Below are 19,378 nucleotides of genomic sequence, written 5' to 3' on the forward strand. Positions count from 1 at the left end.
TCTTCAATGTGGGAGTAAGGACATCTATTTTGTATGTATACAACAGTGTTGGAGGCTTCTTCCCAAAGATGAGTTTCTAAGTTTTGATCAAGAAGCATGGCTTTGGCTGCTTCTACAATGGTTCTATTTTTCCTCTCAGCAATCCCATTTTGTTGGGGGTTGTAAGGAACAGTGAACTCCCTCTTAATCCCAGTTTCTTTACAAAATTCCCTAAAAATGTCTGAGGTATATTCCCTCCCATTATCAGTCCTTAGGATTTTTATTTCTTTCCGGAAGAGTTTTCAGAGAGAGATTTGACTTCCTTAAATCTCTTGAGGATCTCTTCAGATTCTTTACATTTAAGAAAGTAGATCCAGGTTTTCCTGGAGAAGTCATCAATGAATATTACATAATAAAGGAACCCTCCTAATGATGGTACAGACATTGGCCCACATAGGTCAGAGTGAACTAGTTCTAAAACATTGCTTGTTTTCCTAGAACTATTCTGAAAGGAACTTTTAGTATTTTTGCCTAGGGCACACCCCTTACATGTACCAGAATGGTATTGTTTTAACTTAGACAAACCAATTACTAATTTTTCCATTGAACATAAAGCATGAAAGTTTAAATGACCTAATCTTCTATGCCAAATTTCATTAGAATCTGCAATCTCATGAAGTAGGGCTAGGTTAGATTCAGTACATACCTCGTACAAATAGCCTTTTCTATGCCCTATGTTTATAGCCTTCTTGATGGAAGAGTTTTGTGGCTATGCTAGAACTTTATAATTCATGAGGGTTATTCTGTACCCATCATCTTCAAGTGCAGATACGGAGATTAAGTTCCTCTTGATGCTGGGAACGAATAGGACTCCGGTGAGTTGAAGGGACATGCCTGTCTTTAGCTTAATGGTGCAGGTACCGACGCCTTTCACTGGATGTGCAGAGTCATCACCAATGGTTACTTCTTCATCAAATTCTTCTAACATGGAATCCAATAATTCTCTATACCCAGTGATGTGTCTTGAAGACCCACTGTCAATGATCCAGGTGTTAGATTTATTGGATACTTGGCTAGAGAGGGCAGAGTAAAATACATGCTTCTTGGAGTCATGTTCTTCCCTTTTCACTTTTGCAAATGTAGCTTGTTGTTTGATTCTATCCGGACATTTTGCTGCATAGTGCCCGTATTGATCACACCTAAAGCACTGAATGTGGGAGATGTCTTTCTTAGATGACCCTTTCTCACATCGGTTCTTTCTCTTCTTGAAATGTTTCTTCTTGCTTTTCTTGTTGGAGTTTGTATTTAGAACATGGAGATCTTCATCTATGTTCTTTTGCTTGATCCCCTTCTTATTTAACCTTGACTCCTCTTGAAGACAATCTGCTCTTAGCCTTTCAAATTTCGGATATTTAGCCCTTGGACGAATGTTTCCCATGTACTAGGCAACCCATCTAGAGCAATGAGCGTTAGCTCTTTGCTTTGGATCTCATATCCAAGCATTGCCATTTCATCCCTTAGGGCTGATATCTGCATAAAGTATGCATTGATTGACTCTCCTTTGTTCATACTCATATGATTTATTTCCTTTTTTAGAGCCAAGGTTCTACTTGCATTGGTTATCTTGAATGCACTTTCGAGTGCTTTGAACATATGGTAGGCAGTCTCATGCTTTGTTATTATTGGCATAATATGATTTTTCACTCTATCAACTATGATCTTCATGGCTTTTTCATTTCCCTCAATCCATGTCGATTTGTCAGGTTCATTCTTTGGTTCTTTAGATTCAACTTTTACAAATGATTCAACTTTATTCTCTTTTAAAATCATCTTAATTCTGAATTTCCATGCTGAAAAATTATCGGCTCCTTCAAGTCTATCCTCAAATCTGATAGCATTAGCCATAGGAAATGTGATGTTTATATACTCGATTTGAACTTCTCAAATTTGAATGCCTTGGGTGCGATCAACCTAGTTCTGATACCATGTAAATGTAATTCAAATTTATTTTCAAAATCTGAAGTTGTAAGAATTTAGATATTCTTTTACTTTCTTATTGAATTACTTCAATGCTTAAGGAATATATTTAATCTTTGACTGTTTGTATTGACTGTTCCTTCTTATATTGCAGATTGCTGTAGATAACATTTATTGATTTCGATGTTTACTACAACATTCTTCATGGCAAATATATAGGCATAGCCTTGAAAGATCAAGGCATGCCTTGATCGGACATGTCTCTTGACATGTCCGATCAAGACATGTCTTGATCAATCCAAGAGAGGTGCCTTTTCATTAAGAAAAACCTATAACTATCGGTTTATATAAATGCCGATACATAAAGAATAATAACCGATCCCAATCGGTTTATGTCTAATGCTGTTTCAATCATAATCATAACCGATAACAAATCGGTTTATTTCCAATGCAATTTAATTATCATTTTAACCGATAACTAATCGGTTTATTCTTAATGCTATTAATGATAATCGATACCAAACATGGTAAGTGTAATTCGATTATGTAAATCAAATAGAGGATCGGTATACGAGCAAAAGCAAGTTTATATGATAACTATTATGGTTATCATATGGCAACACTAACTATAATAGATATACAGATCCGATCACATTCACAACATAACTGAAATCTCTGCATAAGAAATACGATCATATCTCGATCGATAATAGATTAGAAATGCTTGAAACATGAAATGCATATAAAGATGATTATAACAAGTTCAATCAATCATGATGTCTACCATTAGCTTGTAGTCTTATCGATAGAATAGATGATTGAATGAGAGATGAATGAAGTCTCTCATTCAATCATTTATCTTACCGAAGCTATATAGTCTCAACACTTTAAAAAAACATTCTGTGTTGGAAATTCCTATAAAGACAAAAACTTTGGGAAATGTCCCTAGTAATTTCCAGCTAGTTTCTTGAAGTTTCCAGAAATTTACTATATTGATCTCAGCCTTCTAGAATATTCCAAAATTTTCCAATACCTTCTCAATGAGTGAAAACATAGATGAAAAACTCGGATTTTGCAATAACTCGGCAAGGCCAAAAAATTTTAAAAACTCGGGACTCGCCAAAACTCGGCAAAAAACTCGGCAAAACTCGGCAACTTTATCGAACATTTGAAAATACATTTTTTTTTTATATATAATTCAAAAACACACATTTACACCAAATTTGTATAACATATATGATTTCCATGATATATAAATCAAATTTTTTTGGTAATACATAAGATTCAGGACCCATGTGTGATTGTAGATGTATTTGGTAATACATAAGATTCAGGACCCATGCTTCAAGCGTTGCTATTGCATCTCTCGTAGCCTCTTCAGTACATTCCGTACAGCTTGTGGTATCTCGGCATTGAATTTTTGCAAGGTGATATTTGAACCTATTAATGCCACCTTTTACAATTTTTTTGCAATGGTTGCAAAAAACATCTCCTCGTTTTGGACCTGGTCTCCCATGTTTCCAACAAGGGTCTCTCTTTTTGCCACCAACTTTAACTGTAGAAGCTGAATCCATTTTCTTTCAAAAAGATGTGGAAAAGAACCTAGCAAAAGAGAGGCAACATTTAGAGATAAATAACATTGTTACCAAAAAAAATCACAAACATCCAAAAATTACAATGACTGTATAACTGTATTTTATTTACAGTCAAAATAGATGACTCTCTAAAATTAAAATTTTTAATTGGTTGTGTATTTTTTTAAGTTTTTAACTTCAAATTTAAATTTAAATGAAATACTTTAATACACATTGACATTACACAGTTGACAATCATTTCAAATGACTATGAGTATTTCACAATTGACTGTGTAATACACAGTCATTAATTACAATGTACATTAATGATTAATGTATTACACAGTCATCAGTCATTTGAAAATGACTATGTATTACACAGTCATTTCAAAATTTCAAATGACCGTGTATTACACAGTCATCAGTCATTTGAAAATGACTGTGTATTACACAGTCATCAGTCATTTGAAATTTTGAAATGACTGTAATGACTGTGTATTACACAGTCATTTCAAATGACTGATGACTGTGTAATACACAGTCATTTGAAAATGAATGTGTATTACACAGTCATTTGAAATGACTGTGACTGTGTAATGATGACTGTGTAATACACAGTCATTTGAAATGACTGTGACTGTGTAATGATGACTGTGTAATACACAGTCATTTGAAAATTTGAAATGACTGTGTATTACACAGTCATTTGAAAATTGAAATGACTGTGACTGTGTAATACACAGTCATTTGAAATGACTGTGACTGTGTAATGATGACTGTGTAATACACAGTCATTTGAAAATTTGAAATGACTGTGTATTACACAGTCATTTGAAAATTGAAATGACTGTGATTGTGTAATGATGACTGTGTAATACACAGTCATTTGAAAATTTGAAATGACTGTGTATTACACAGTCATTTGAAATGACTATGACTGTGTAATACACAGTCATTTTCAAATGACTGTGTATTACACAGTCATTTCAAATGACTGATGACTGTGTAATACACAGTCATTTGAAATGACTGTAAATTGTAATTACTAATTACTAATGATTGTGTATTACACAGTCATTTGAAATGACTGTGACTGTGTAATACACAGTCATTTGAAATGACTAAGACTGTGTAATACACAGTCATTTTCAAATGACTGTGTATTACACAGTCTTAGTCATTCGAAATAAAACAATACAAAAAGATACCTGGTCGTGCGTGCAAATGCAAACAATACAGTCATTTTGACTGTGTAATACACAGTCATTTCAAATGACTGTGTATTACACAGTCAAAATGATTGTGTATTCGAAATAAAACAATACAAAAAGATACCTGGTCGTGCGTGCAAATGCAAACAATACAGTCATTTCAAATGACTGTGTAATACACAGTCATTTCAAATGACTGTGTAATACACAGTCATTTCAAATGACTGTGTAATACACAGTCATTTCAAATGACTGTGTATTACACAGTCAAAATGACTGTGTATTCGAAATAAAACAATACAAAAAGATACCTGGTCGTGCGTGCAAATGCAAACCCTATGCAAATCGCGTGGCGTTTTTTGCCTTCCGGAGTCGCGCGAGCCGCGAAATGGAATAAAGACTTCGGTTTTTTTTTTGCCTGCGACTTAAGTCGCGTTTTTCTCGCATTTTGTGCCGCGTTTCAGGCGGGTTTTGGCCATTAACGGCGATTATTTGCCAAAAAAATCGCGGCGAGTATATAAAAAAATCGCCCCGAGTATTTCCGCGATTAACTCACGCGGGATTATGGATCGTGATTACTCGCGAGTTTTTGAATTGCTCGCCGAGTTTTTCATCTATGAGTGAAAACATCTGAAACATCCTGCAATTTCCTATAATTTAGGATATTTTGGAAGTTTCTTGCACTGGAACATGTACTTCTGAAATATTCCTTGAGTTTTCAATACCTTTACAAAGAGTTTCTAAAAGTTTTTGATAGTGACATAAGTATTTGTTTGTGGTAGTTGATAGATTTTGTAAAATGCTAGAATATACATAGGGTTATGAGTGGCTGTAATGTCCCCATTTTTGGAGAAGAATTAATTAATTAAGTTGTCCAAATTATTATCATTTTTCATGGATAGCTTAATTAATTATTTTAATCAATAATATTAAGTTAATTATTTATAAAGTTATCAAATAAATTAAAATTAAAAGATGCCTTTATATTTAATTAACTAAATAAAAGTGACTTAATTAAATATTATATCATAAAGTCACTTCTAGAAGCTTCTAGAGATGAAATGAAAAAAGTATAAAGGGGGATCTAACTGAAGCTTCATGCAGCTTGGATTGTTGATTTGGATTTGATCGGGTTTTGTTGAACTGAGAGGTGTCTACAGAATATTGTCTTTGGGAATGAAAACTCCCATAGATAGCATAACTGAGGGAGTGGAAGACCTTTTGAGGGGTTGCAGCTGAGAGTGGGAGATAACTCAGTCTTCCACATTGTGCCTAACGAGTTTGCTACATCTTCATGGTGGTTGGGAAGTACAAATCAGTCCTTTCACTTGAGCTTCATTGATGGTCAAGGGTCGATTTTGATAGAATTCAGTTTGGAGATCATTGGAGGCATTTTTTGGTGTTAGAAGACTTTCTATTTTCTGAATTTACATCTTAGACATCTTCAGACTTGTATCAGCTTGTGTGTACCACGATATTTTGTTCCAAGGGCTCATTTTGATCCATTCTTATATCAGCATTGAAGGAGGAGTTAGTCGATCTTGATAGAAGCGTTTGGGAAGAGTTTTTGTGGTGGTAGCAGGAGTCGCATCAGTTCTGAAACAAAATCGGATCTCTTCCTACAAACCCTTGATTTTGCCTTTATCTCCTTGTTTGAGCATTGAAGTTTACCTTGAAGGACAGCGCTGGTTTTAGAAGCTTAAGGTGACCCTTTTGGAGTGTTTGAAGGGAGTAATAAGGAGAATATTGTATGCATACCAGATCTGAAGACAAGACAAAGCTGATTACTAAGACCCCACGATTTTGCTCACAACTTCCCATATTAGCATCGAATGACCTCAAGAAGCGTAGCGCCACACTTTTTAGGGTGAAGGCGAACATTTTAAGAGGAGAAATTGAAGGTTAGCAGCTGTTCCACAATTATTATCAGATCACCTATATTGCAGCAGGGGCGATTTTGGAATAAGGTTAATTTGGCAACTTGAAGGCTTCAATTCTCAGGATATTGCTTGCTTCTTCAACTTTCCAGCAAGGCGATTTACATCAGGTGCATTTGACATCAATCTATGTACTATTTTCAGATAGTTATAATAACCATGGTTGCCAATGTCCTTAGAAAATTCTGAGTCATAAGTAGGTTGAGTTTTGGTCATTGTATTGTCACTGTAAGGATCCATTGAACATCGTCTTGAATAAGAAGGGAGAACAAGTTTGCATTTCTATTACATGAATTATCTGAGGTTACTTGCCAACTGTTTGTTATAATGTCAGCTGCCAGTAAGTGCATAATTATGTGTCTAGCTGGGTGAAGAACACTATAAATCTGTTGTATATGCATTCTTCATACTTCATTTGCAGTCATTGTAGTTTTTTTTTATGAGAAATATATGATGGTTCGCCTCTACACCAATCCTGAAAATTCTGAGACACCTGACAGCATAACACGCAAACTCAAAAACTGCATAACATGCAGATTGGATAGTCACCTATTAGCAAATATTCCTTGTATTTCAGTCAATACACTATAGGGGATATTTCAGTGGTCAGCTTGTGGCTACCTTAACTCCTAATTAAGTCATTATCTTTATTTTATTGCTATTTAGTTATTTATGTCAGCCTAGGGCCTATATAGTTATATCAATGTTGGCCTGGTGCCTATATAGTTATATCAATGTTGACCTAGGACCTATATAGTCATATACAAGTCGGCTTGGGTGATATCCTAGGCATAAGTAGGGTATATATAGCAGGTAGTGAGTCTGTCTTAATTGTGAGATTGTGAATTATGTTCTTATTGGAGATATTTGGAGGTTTGCCCCCTTGAAGTGGCTTGATATTCTTAGCTAATATAAAGTATTTGTAGCAGATTTTATAACATTATTCTCTTCGATGCAAGTTGTTTATTACAAGTCGTACCAGATCATGATCTTGGCACTGTAAAGGCTAGTTATTTTCTCAATTTTGGAGGTCATTTTGGGAAGTGCATGTCTCTCACATTTGGTGAATTTTTATTTGTTTTTTAAAGGGTTCATATTGAAGCATATTCAATCCAAATTTTAGCAGAATTGGAGCCAGTTTGAGCGAAATATAGCAGAACTAAATTTTCTGCCAATTTTTTTCTGAAGCATTTATCTCACAGGTCTGAGCAGATCTATTCCTCATTTTTGAAGGGTTCTTTTGGAGGTCATTGAAGAGTCTTCAGGAAAATTTTCAGAAAAATTGGAGCAGAAACTCTTTGTAAAGGTATTGAAGTTTCTAACAAATTCACTCCCAAGGCTGCAAATCAGCTAATTTCTTGGGGATTTTTCTAGGAAGGTTACATCTAGGCCCTGGTAAGTTCTAAAAAAAAATTCAGATTGTTTTGAGTTGATTTGTTTGATTTATTGCAAAATTATTTTTTTCATCATGACTTGGCTGTCAACAAGAGGCAAAAAGAATGCCACCACATGTAGGAAATATCCAGATAAGAATGATCTAGAAATTGAGGATACTATAGCTAATGAGGAAATCAACAAGGTTAGGGTTTGAATTTAATCATTGGAGAAAAAGATTGCTAAAGGTATATTATCGGTGAAGAATGAGATGATTGAGTGAGAATGGAGATGCGAAAGGACAAGAATGAAAAATCAAGGAAATTGGACATGATTCTTCAAGGAATGAAGTATAAGGAAGAAGATTCACCTAATAAGGTGGAAGATAGTTTTTTTACAAGACACGAATTTTGTGGGCTCAACTTGGATATCAAGAAGGATCAACTCTTAAATAATCATATGCATAGGCAATTTATACCCAAGATGGATATGAGAAAATTTGATGGAAAGGACCCAACCATTTGGGTTTGCCAAATGGAGTAGTTCTTTGATTTTCACCATGTTCCAAATCAACAAAAGGTGGCTATGGAATCATTATACTTAGAACCAAACCAGTTTACTTGATATCATTGGTTATGTGATGAGAAGAGAAAGAAGGGATGTGTGGTCACATGGTCAATTTTTCAAGAGGAACTTGTTACCCATTATGGAGAGCTACTTTTGCCAACTCACCAATTAAGGCAAATAGGTATTGTCAAGGACTATACTCATCAATTTCAAGACAATAGTGTCAAATGGAGAATGTTACAGAAGAGAATTTGAAGGAACTATTTCTAGGAGGTTTAAAGGACCACATAAAAGGAGGTATGTTTGTTCCAACCACAATTTGTGTTACAAGCACGAGTTATGGTAAAACAAATTGAAGTTTTTGGCCAATAGGCGACAAGGGATTGTAAATATGTAGGATAAGAGCTCGCCTACACCATTTCCATCACTAGGTTGATTCCACAACAAATTGAGAAGAGAGCAAAAAAGTTAAGTTTCAATTGTGATGGAAAATATAGTCGAGGACATAAATGTAGTGAAAAGAAGTTGTTCTATATTGAAGGTCCGAGGATGAGGAAGAAGAGGAGAAACCAATATTAGAGAATGGTACAGAGTTATATGAGGAATCACATGGTTCCCAACCTCACAAAATCTCAAGGTAGTGGGTTTCTTAAAGAAGTAACGAGTAACAATGTTGATTGACTCAGGTAGTACTCATAAATTCAACAACAAAAATGGTTACTTGTCTAAACCGTTTTACATATCCAGCTCTAGAGTTTCAAGTCTTGATTGGAGATGGTGATATTGTTAGTTGTTTTGGAAAATGCCGCAGCATTGAAGTATCCGTGGGAGATTATCATCTTGATTGTCCAATGAATGATATCTCCATGAGTGCAACATACATTGTTTTGCATCTTATTGATTCTAAGTTGTAGTGTAAAGCTAGGTTGAGCCTTTTATATGGATTCTTAGCTTCAATCATTGAATGTGCATTGTTCGTTATGATGGTGTTCATTATGATTTGAAAATTCTTTGCATAACCCTTGGAAGATTGCACCAATTCTTGTGGAGTTGTAGTTGATCTTGGCTAAGCGGAACTTGGTTTATTTGGAATTTGTCCATTAGAGCACTATCCATTGATATCATTGTCCTTAGGAGTAGATTTAGATCCTTCTAATCCTTTGCCCTTTAATTTTAGTTTGTTTCAGTTGTGTCCATTCAAAGAAGAAGCATCAATAGATTGCAATATTTGATGAAGAAGTTGCAGCCAACATTGCAAAAGAAGTGAATAATGATTTAAATGTAAGTCCCTTTGTGTAATTAGCATATCACAATGACCATTGAGCTTATCCACATGTCAGGGCCTAACAAAGAACCTTGGAGTAACCTGTATGATCTTTTGCAATCTTAGCATACACAGGATTTTGCTCAAGAGAGGATAAAATACCTTGGTATTTTATTCTATATTGGTGTGGTCATAAAACACCTGTCAATAGGATCTCTCTTAACAAAACATTAAGAAAAGGAAATACTTATTAGATTGTAGTGATTAATAAGGAAGTAAAATGTGTGTAAACAAAATCTAGAAGGTGCGATTAATGAAGAAGTGTATTTCTTATGAAATGGTATGTCTTTTTACATAAAAGACATAGAGGTATAAATGACATTTGAAAATCATTGGAAGTGAATGTATTGAATGATGTAAGGAGTTGTGAATGTTTTTTCATGAGATGTGAGAAGACTGTGTGATGTATGTGAAGAAAGATCAAGTATATACATTAGACCATAGTTACAAGCCTCGGACTCGGCAAGCTGATTTTGACTCGGACTCGGACTTGGCGTCGAGACTCAGTCGAGACTCGGCAAATTGAAAAACCCAAGAAATTCAAAGATTTTTAAGGATTTTAAACTTCTTTCATGCATTTTTGAATAAATAAACATTAAAGACTCAATAATCTCATCAAATAGAAGCACATACACAAGTTTACATTGATCACATAAGTATAAATGCAAATTTTAGGCTTGCGCTGAAGGAAATAAGCTAAACTAAATAACACATTAGAAATATAGATAGTGTTAAATGTCTACAAAATTCATGGAATATGAAATCCATGTCATCAAAATTTCAAAACATATATCAAGTTCAACATAAAATCTAGAGCCTAGAAGTCTAAGGCTTAGAGGAGCCAATATCAGTCGACCCGCAACTGTCCTATGTGTGCGCCTAAGATAGGTCTTGGAATGTTTTGTAGCCATGATCTCTGCCTGTTTCTGAGGCTCAGGATCATGCTCAGTGACATCCATATCCTCATCCACATCATCCTTGAGGTCCTCCAATGGGTCTCCTCGTGCTCTAGCCTCCTCTGCCATCACCACTACCTCTGCCTCTCAATCCACCTAATCAACCCACTCTAAGTCTTCATCACTGAAGACAGGATCATCAAGCTCAGTGTTCCACTCTCCCTGTGGATCAACCTCATCTAAAGTGATAGGAGATGTGTCAACGCCCAAGATTTGTCTGTGATGGAGACAAAGGTTGTAATGAACAAACATAAGATCATTCAACCTTTGCACCGCCAACCTATTGCGCTTTTTGGAGTGAATATGCTCAAACATGGTCCAATTGCGCTCACATCCTGAAGCACAACATGGCTGGCTTGAGATACGAACTGCAATCTTTTGCAAATTTGGCACCTTATTACCAAACATCTCCCACCATGCATCTGAAACAAAAAATAATAAAAATCATTTCTATTCTATAACTTTGAGTTTATGATAATGGTAATAGAATCATAGATAGAAAAGTTTAGGATTTAAATTTTAAACTATGCCTTGATTAGATTTTTACCTAGCATCATTTGTGTCTGGTTTTGCTTGCATATGTCTCGTGAGAAGAAGTCTTCTTGTGCATTCCTAAACATCTCTACCTCACGGACTATGTGTGCACCAACTAATGTATCAGGTGACATTTGCTCTACAACTTCGTAGAGGCCATTCAACACCTCGTCATCAACCTTGAAATCTGGCCGAAATTGGAATGGCGGATTAAGGTAGTAGGCAGTTGCATGTATAGGCTTGTGAAGCAAATTGTGCCATCGTCGATCAATGACTTCCCATATGGGACCATACGTAGCTCGATTCACCGAATAAATGACTCTTATGGCCTCCTTCACCCTGTCCATGCCCTCATAAGTGTAGCCCATTGTGGGCTTCTCTCCATCAACAACTCGTAGGAGAACAACAAGAGGCTCTATGAACTGTGATAACAAGTTGAAAGTTGCAACATTAAGCTTTAAGTTTTAAGTTTTACATAAACAAGTGTGAATAAAAATAAGGAAATGAAAACAAAAATGAAAAAATATAATAGATAATTACCTGCACAATCTCCTTGTCCGGTTGCCAAAAGCTATGCTCTTCAAAAACCCGATTAGCCGTCTCAATCCTTGCAGTGGTCTTTGCATATGATGATGTCGTCCACTCCTCACTTACAAACATGCGTTTCAATCCGGCCTTGGATTGAAGCAAGGATTGCAACGTAATAAAATTTGTTGCAAATCGGGTAATTTCTAGACGAGACAACTCTTTCTTATTTGTGAAATTTCTCATAAGGTTGAGGAACTAGGCACGATTATATATGTATTTACAAATATTCCTTCCAGCCTCTACACATGTTTTAATCCATGGAATTTTACCAAGATCCTCCAATATGAGGTCAATGCAATGAGCAACACAAGGGGTCCAAAACAAGGTGGGGTGCCTCTCCATAAGAAGTCTACCTGCTGCAACATAATTTGTTGCATTATCAGTCACTATTTGCACAACATTCTCCTCACCCACATCCTCCAACACTTCCTCCAACAACCCATAGAGATACTTAGCATTTTTTACATTCCCTGAAGCATCAATTGACTTCAAGAACACCGTGCTACCTAAGAAAGAAAAAAAAAGAGATTTAGTAAAATAAAAATTAAAAAACTTAGTTACTAAACCAATGATAAATATACTTTACAAAATATAAACTACAAACTACGAAGTACGAAGTACAATTACTTGATTAGGAGACGAGAAAATTCAATAGTGTTCTACTTCTTCTGTTGGTCCAACCATTAGTCATGATGGTGCAACCCCTCCTCCATATCTCACACTGCTCGGTAATTTTGGCTTTAACATCAGCCACCTTTTGATTCAAAATAGGGCCTTTTATCTCCTCATCATTAGGGGCTTTGAACCCTTGACCACAACCAATAATGGCATCTACCATAATTTTCCAGTACGGAGACCTAAAACAAATTAAATAAACATAATAAGTATTAACTAATAACTATTAAATTTTACGTGTAACTTTAAAAATTAAAATAATGAATGTGGCATACTCTTAAATTCTCAATTTCTTAAAAGCAAAAAAATTAAGACAAAAATCAAAATACTAATGAATACCTCGCTGCATGAAATGGAACGTTGTTGTAGAACCAAAAGTCTCCAATTGCCATTTTTGTAGCATCATGCTTCTCCGTATTCCAACCCATGCTCTCAAGCAATGATTGGGCACCCGGAGTCATGCGTGGAACAATAAGTGAGTCTAATGTGGATTTATTTTTACGAATGCGAGGCCCAATGCTCACACTCGCGCTACCACTACTTCCAGATCCAGGGAATGGAGGTCGAGGATTTGAATAAGCCTCTCCACCAATGGCTGCCAGTTCTTCCATTTGCTTCCTTTTTAATTATTTTCTCTCTTCAAATTCCTCTAATTGAGCTTGCACTTCACGAATAGCCTTAGGGGGTGCTCTTTTGCATGGTTTTGCATCATGGCATTCTATTTGTGCAATGTGATATTTTAGTCGGTTAATACGTCCTCCATTATATTTTGTTTTGCAATGAATACATGTTACTTCTCCTTTTTTTGAACCAAGGATGCCATGTTTCCAAGCCTTATCCTTTCTAACTGGGGCTGCCTTTGAAGCACCACTTCCACTAGGCTGAAACATTATGCTGCAATATATTATAAATGGAAAAAATCAGCATAATGTCTCTTATTCTAAATAAATTAAAACCTAAAAATAAAAAATAGAAAGAAAAAACAAAATTAGGGTTTCAACTTTTATATTTTTTTCATCAATATAAAATAAACCAAAAACAAAACAAATGTACAAAAAAATGGAAATATGAAAGTAAGAAAATTAAAAAAATAACAAAAAAATGGTACCTACCTCTATAGATTTGCTTGAAAACCTCTTCCAAATCCTTTCTTTAACACCTTCAAATGCTTGAATGCAAGCTACAAACTTGCACAAACAATCAACAATCCTCATCTCCTCTTCAATCTATCTGCTGGTTTGTTCTTCAATGCCTCTATTTTTGCTCAAAACCCTCTTTTTCTCTCCTTGTGTTCGCAAACCACAAAAATGACTTTTTAGGGTGGGGAACAAAACATATTAACCCTTTTTTTCATTTAAAACTAATGTCATTTTTTTTTTAACTTGTTATTTTCTGCTTGCATGGCAGAGTCTGACCCACGGGACTTAGCGAGTTTGCCGAGTTTGACAGACTCGGCGAGTCTGCCAAAACTCAGTCAGACTACGCTGAGCCCAAGTCCAGAGGCTATGGGCCTCGGCAAAGGTGACCCGCCTCTGGACTCTGCGAGTCTTGTAACTCTGCATCAGACATATGTATGAGTCAGAATTGATCGAACATATGAGGCACATTTGTTCAGACATGAGACAGATTCAAGCAGATTTATAAGGTAGATTCAACTAGTCTTATGAAGGAAATTATGAAGCATATTTGAGCAGATCTTTGAAAGATTTGCAAGCAGATTTTATGATGAATTTATAAGTGCGGAAGATTGAAGTAAAATAAATATATGAAGATCATTCAAGATCAGAAGTTGTAATCAGATTTGTGAGAAAGGGAGAAGAATTTCATCCATTGAAGAATTCGTAGGTTGGTGCCTATCAAATAAGAGATTGGCGTCTCTTGCTAAGTTAGTGCTCAGTTGTGGGAGTTGCTGCTTCCAGTATTTTAGTGCCTACAAATTCAAAAGTGGGAGTTGGTGCTTTCAGTAGGTTGGTGCCTACAAATCCAGAAGTGGGAGTTGGTGCTTCTAGTGAGTTCGTGCTCACAATCAAAGTTAGGAGTTGGTGCCTCTAGTAGGTTGGTGCCTACAAACATTGTAAAAGAAGAAATATAAAAGCATTAATTTGCTGTGGTTTTTCCCATTAGGGTTTTCACATATATCTTGTTTTCTATTTGTGATGCTTGGAAATTAGATCCAATGTGAATGATATTATACAATGAACATGTTTATAAGTTATATGCTCATGATTAAAGTTGAAAAAGTAAAAGTTTGTTAATATACTGATTCATTCCCACTCTGCCTCCCTCCCCCCTCGTCCCAAAAGTATATTTGTGTGTTCATCAAAGATAAACTTGCCAAACTCTTTCCTAACATTGTCCACCACATTTGGATCTAAGAAGATTATTCAGAATGTTATCAGTTGGATTGGTATCTGTTTTTTGCTGTTTTTATCATTTTTTGGCTGTGGCATACTTTGAATGAGGGTTGATTAGCTTTAACACCAAAATTTCCCTTCTGCAATATAATTCAAATTACCATCGCTTTTTCATATCAGTATTTCTTTATGGTATTTTACGTTGAAAAGAGTTATAAGGTCATAAGGAGGGTGGCTTCCAGGTGTTTTTTGTGTTATTTTATTTATTTGTATTAAAAACTATCTCAATCAAAAGTTGACTAGTGGTTCTTATCAAGTTAAATGAACATAGAAAGCTTTGTTGTCCCACCTGGAAGTTTGGAAAATAGCAGATAGCTTCAATAAAATTGTTGCAAATGATGATATAACTTCATTGCGAGGTAATCAACTCTGGAGGTCTGCCACATCATACTCAAAACATGTTGAAAATTTAGGGTTCTGTTAGTGATGCAATTCTGATGTATATTTGATGTGCATATCTCCTTTTTGTTATTGATGAATGCTAATTTGATATTGAGTTTTACATATACTAAATTCTTGATTCTCATTTTCTGTAGCAAATAACATAATGGATTTGTCTTGGCAGGTTCTTATATACTGCAGGTCATCTGTGGTGCCAGACTACCCATCACAGTGGCCTGAAAGCCAGAGGCTCTTCAGTTTAGATGTTTTATATCTTCACGACAAACCTGGTCGAGACAACTGTCCACAAAAAGTCTATGACGCCCTTGTTGATGCCCTTGAACGTGTTAGTGAACATGAAGGATATATCTTTGAGAGTGGTGTAGGCCTTATGCGTGTGCTTTTTCGGCTTGTTTGTATTTTGTTGTCTCACCCCCAACAGCGTTGTGCACAAGATGACAATCACATCCCAAAATCTTTGACAAAACTTTCTTCAAGTGATGCAACTCCAAGCAGCGCCTCTTCACTAAAAGAAGACAGCAGTATTAGCTCTTATCAATAGGACATCATTAAGCAGTACTCGTACTTCGTGTACTTCAGTAATCCTTCTACAGTACGGTGCAAGCAATTTTGTATGTGATTGACAGATTGTATTATAGCTGTATAAAAATTAAAATGGATATCCATTTTAATACTGAAGGTAATGTATTTTGTTAAGCAAGTGCAAGTCTGTATATTTTGGTAAATGTTATCCTCTCAAGGTATAGGAACTGTTCTGCTAGAACACCATCAGATCAAGGAAACCTTCTCTTAAAGTCTTAGAGAACAATTTTGCTTGTTGAACAATTCAGCATATATAGCAATTACCTTATCTCCAGTGACTATCCTCTATTGTATTGTTTCAGAAAAAATTGGTCTGCTGAAAATTAAATTATCTCTTCTGTAAAAATTGAGACCGACTCTGAGTGTGTCTGGGAGGGGGAAGGAAGAGGCAAGGAGAGGTAAGCAGGCAAACGGGGGCTGAAGGTGTGTGCAGGTGTGCGCATGCTGCCTTTCTGCTCTCAAAAGTGGGATCACATATGGCCTGTCTAGTGATTTCTCGGAAATGAGTTGATTCTAGAGACTAGTATCAAGTAAGAATACTTACTGAACCATACTTATATAAACAGTTGCCTTTCTATGAAAATTATTTTGAGTTGTAATGTGCCTGCTTTAGTGCTGATAACTATTAATCTGTGGGATCAGAGAAAGCTTGTCTAATGATGCCAGGGAATGAATTGCTTCATAGAAAACAGTGTCAAGTAAGAATATTTATTGAACCATTTAGTGATATAAATAGTTTCCTTTTTTTGGACATTATTTTGGGTTGCAGCGTTCCTACTCTAGTTAATCTGTGGGATCATAGAAAGCTTGTCTAGTGTTTGCTAGGGAATGAATTGCTTCATAGAAAACAATGTCAAGTAAGAATACTTATTGTACCATTTACTAATATAAGCAGTTGCCTTTCTTTGGACACCATTTTGAGTTGCAATATTCCTGCTTTAGTGTTGACAACTATTTATCTGTTTGATACATCATGATTGAATTTACAAATTTGAATTGTATAAACATTACCATTTGTATATGCCCGGATTTCCTTCTTGTTTTGTAATTTTATGGTCCTTAAAAGAAGTGACCATCTTGAAACCCTTTAATCTGAAGAATCGAAGATACATTTGTATATGTCTTAGGCATCGCTCTTAGTTGCAAGGATATATGCATGCTAAAATGGTAGAAAATAGCTGAATAGCAAGCAATACATTTCAAGGTCTTGCATAAAGCAACCTGCCACCAATATTAAGGTTGAAGATATTATGTCGTGATTGTACAATACTATATCAATCTTAGATCACCATTAATTTTCCCTTTTTGTGTTTTAGTTGATTGGGAAAAATAAAATCCAAATCAATGTGAATATTTGAACATACAAAATTTCACACATCAGAGGATTCTGCTACTGCTAAAGCCCTACACAAAATATGATGCAGTGCATTTCAAAAAGTCGTTTACAGGTTCAGCCTGCATGACCAAACTTCTGTAATTTTGAATTTATACTGATAATGCGTGACAGAAAATATCAATCTTAAGAGGCAGACCATAGGCTAAAGCCATGCTTTGGGAAAAAATATGTTAGCATAAAACCTCCAAATCAATTTGCTACATTTTTTGAAAGTTGTACCAAAACCTTCTTTGCTGTTGATCCATTTGGCTCCATGTTTAAGAGTAAACTATATATGATTGGATTTTGAGGCCTTTTGAGTGACCTCTAGTAGGATGAGGCTTCCAAGGATGGGTTTTAGCATAGAAAGATTGTGAACTTGAAGGTACCTGCAAACTTGAATATCCTGCAGATAGGTAAGTAAAGGCCCTTGAGGCTTTCATAGTTGTATGTGGGCAAGCTATTCTTAATCATCGTGGCAATGTCACTTGAAGTTCAATTAGAAAAGTTGGCCCTTCACTGACATTATAAAAGGCAGTCTCAAATTATCTACATATTCAACACATTGTAGGTTTCATGGCTTGAGCCATTCATATCCGGCTTAGAAGATCTAGTGATGGGTGCCATGTGACTGAGGCTGGACTTAAGGTTGAGATTGATTGTTAACCCCTGTGGATGATCATTATTGAAGCAGTGAAATTTAAATGGAATTGGATGCTGAAACCTGCCTATAATTAAAAATAAAATAAAATTGGAGTCAGTTTGATGCTCAGCAATATAAGGTCATTCATGCATTAGATCACAAAATGCAATGATTGTACGTGAACAGGGCACAAGCTGGAACAAATAACTAAACACTTGATATTGAAATATGTACATTGGTCATTTAGTGTCGATGTCCTTATGTAAGTGCAGTGCAAGAAGAGGAAGCTGAGCAGAAACTTGTGTCCAATTAATGGTAGGAAAGGAACATTCAACAAATATATGCCTAGCCATTTCGTGGAAGAGAAATTAAACATAAATTCTATGAACTGTAGATTCTTGACAGCCGTAAGTATAAATACTCTGCTGTTAAGAATCTTGCCAGGCAACATAACCCAGAAGAAAATCTTAATTTCGGCTAGGCCTTAGAACTGTAGTCAATAACTCATATTAGTTTGTGTGTATGATTGCTTTTGATTTGAACTGTGTATAGTTTTCAATTGATGTTTCAGATAACATTTGAGTGTTTCATCATCTTAGTTTTTGAACAATAATATGCTCATGACAAAAGGCACAGTGTCGAGGCTTAGAATTTGTGACTATCCAGAAAACTAATTTTGATTTTGATTCTGACTTGGCTCAATAAAAGGTTTGTCCAAAACTTGGTCAAGAATCAGAAATTTTTTCATAATATAATATACTAAAAGAAGTAATTGTATTTTTCATTTTTGTATTGTTTTTCTGTTTTTTCTGATATTTTGCTCGGCTAGATTCAGTGATTACATGTTGAGACTTTCTTTGTTCATGACTTGGTCAATGTCCTACATAGCTACAACTGAGCTATTAATGGACCCACAAGACAACTCATTTTATGTCTGCTTCAGATTTGAAATATTGGAACCCATTGATGTAGGCTCATGTAGCATTGTTGATCATGTTGGAAGAGGTGTCACCAAATGCAGAAATGGTAGTGGAAAAGGCAATCAAATTTATTGAGTCGATCTGGCATGCTTAGCAGCATGTTTATGAGATATTGTAGTGAACCAGTGAGAAGTACAAGCAAATAACATGAGTAGCGTCATGTCCCTCATCTGTTTCAGGTGGGAGACAAATTCTAACTGCACCTTCAGAAAGAGAGGAATCAAGACTCTAGTAGATTGTGATATGGGTTGTATGCCATCATCAATGAGGTGGGTGACAATGCATT

The 19,378-nt window shown here is 35.6% G+C and overlaps 1 protein-coding gene across 2 annotated transcripts in view; it reads left to right on the forward strand.

Annotated features, from left to right (window-relative positions):
* The window catches only part of LOC131037879 (uncharacterized), a 52,555-nt gene extending 35,705 nt beyond the window's left edge, over nt 1–16,850 (forward strand). For both annotated transcript variants that reach the window (XM_059220131.1, XM_059220132.1), the window contains one exon: nt 15,676–16,850. In XM_059220131.1, the coding sequence (XP_059076114.1) occupies nt 15,676–16,053 (378 nt within the window). In that variant the 3' untranslated portion in view covers nt 16,054–16,850. The remainder of the gene's footprint in view (nt 1–15,675) is intronic.
* Nucleotides 16,851–19,378: the final 2,528 nt, after the last annotated feature.

This window comes from Cryptomeria japonica, chromosome 4, assembly GCF_030272615.1.
Source record: "Cryptomeria japonica chromosome 4, Sugi_1.0, whole genome shotgun sequence".
NCBI lineage: Eukaryota > Viridiplantae > Streptophyta > Pinopsida > Cupressales > Cupressaceae > Cryptomeria > Cryptomeria japonica.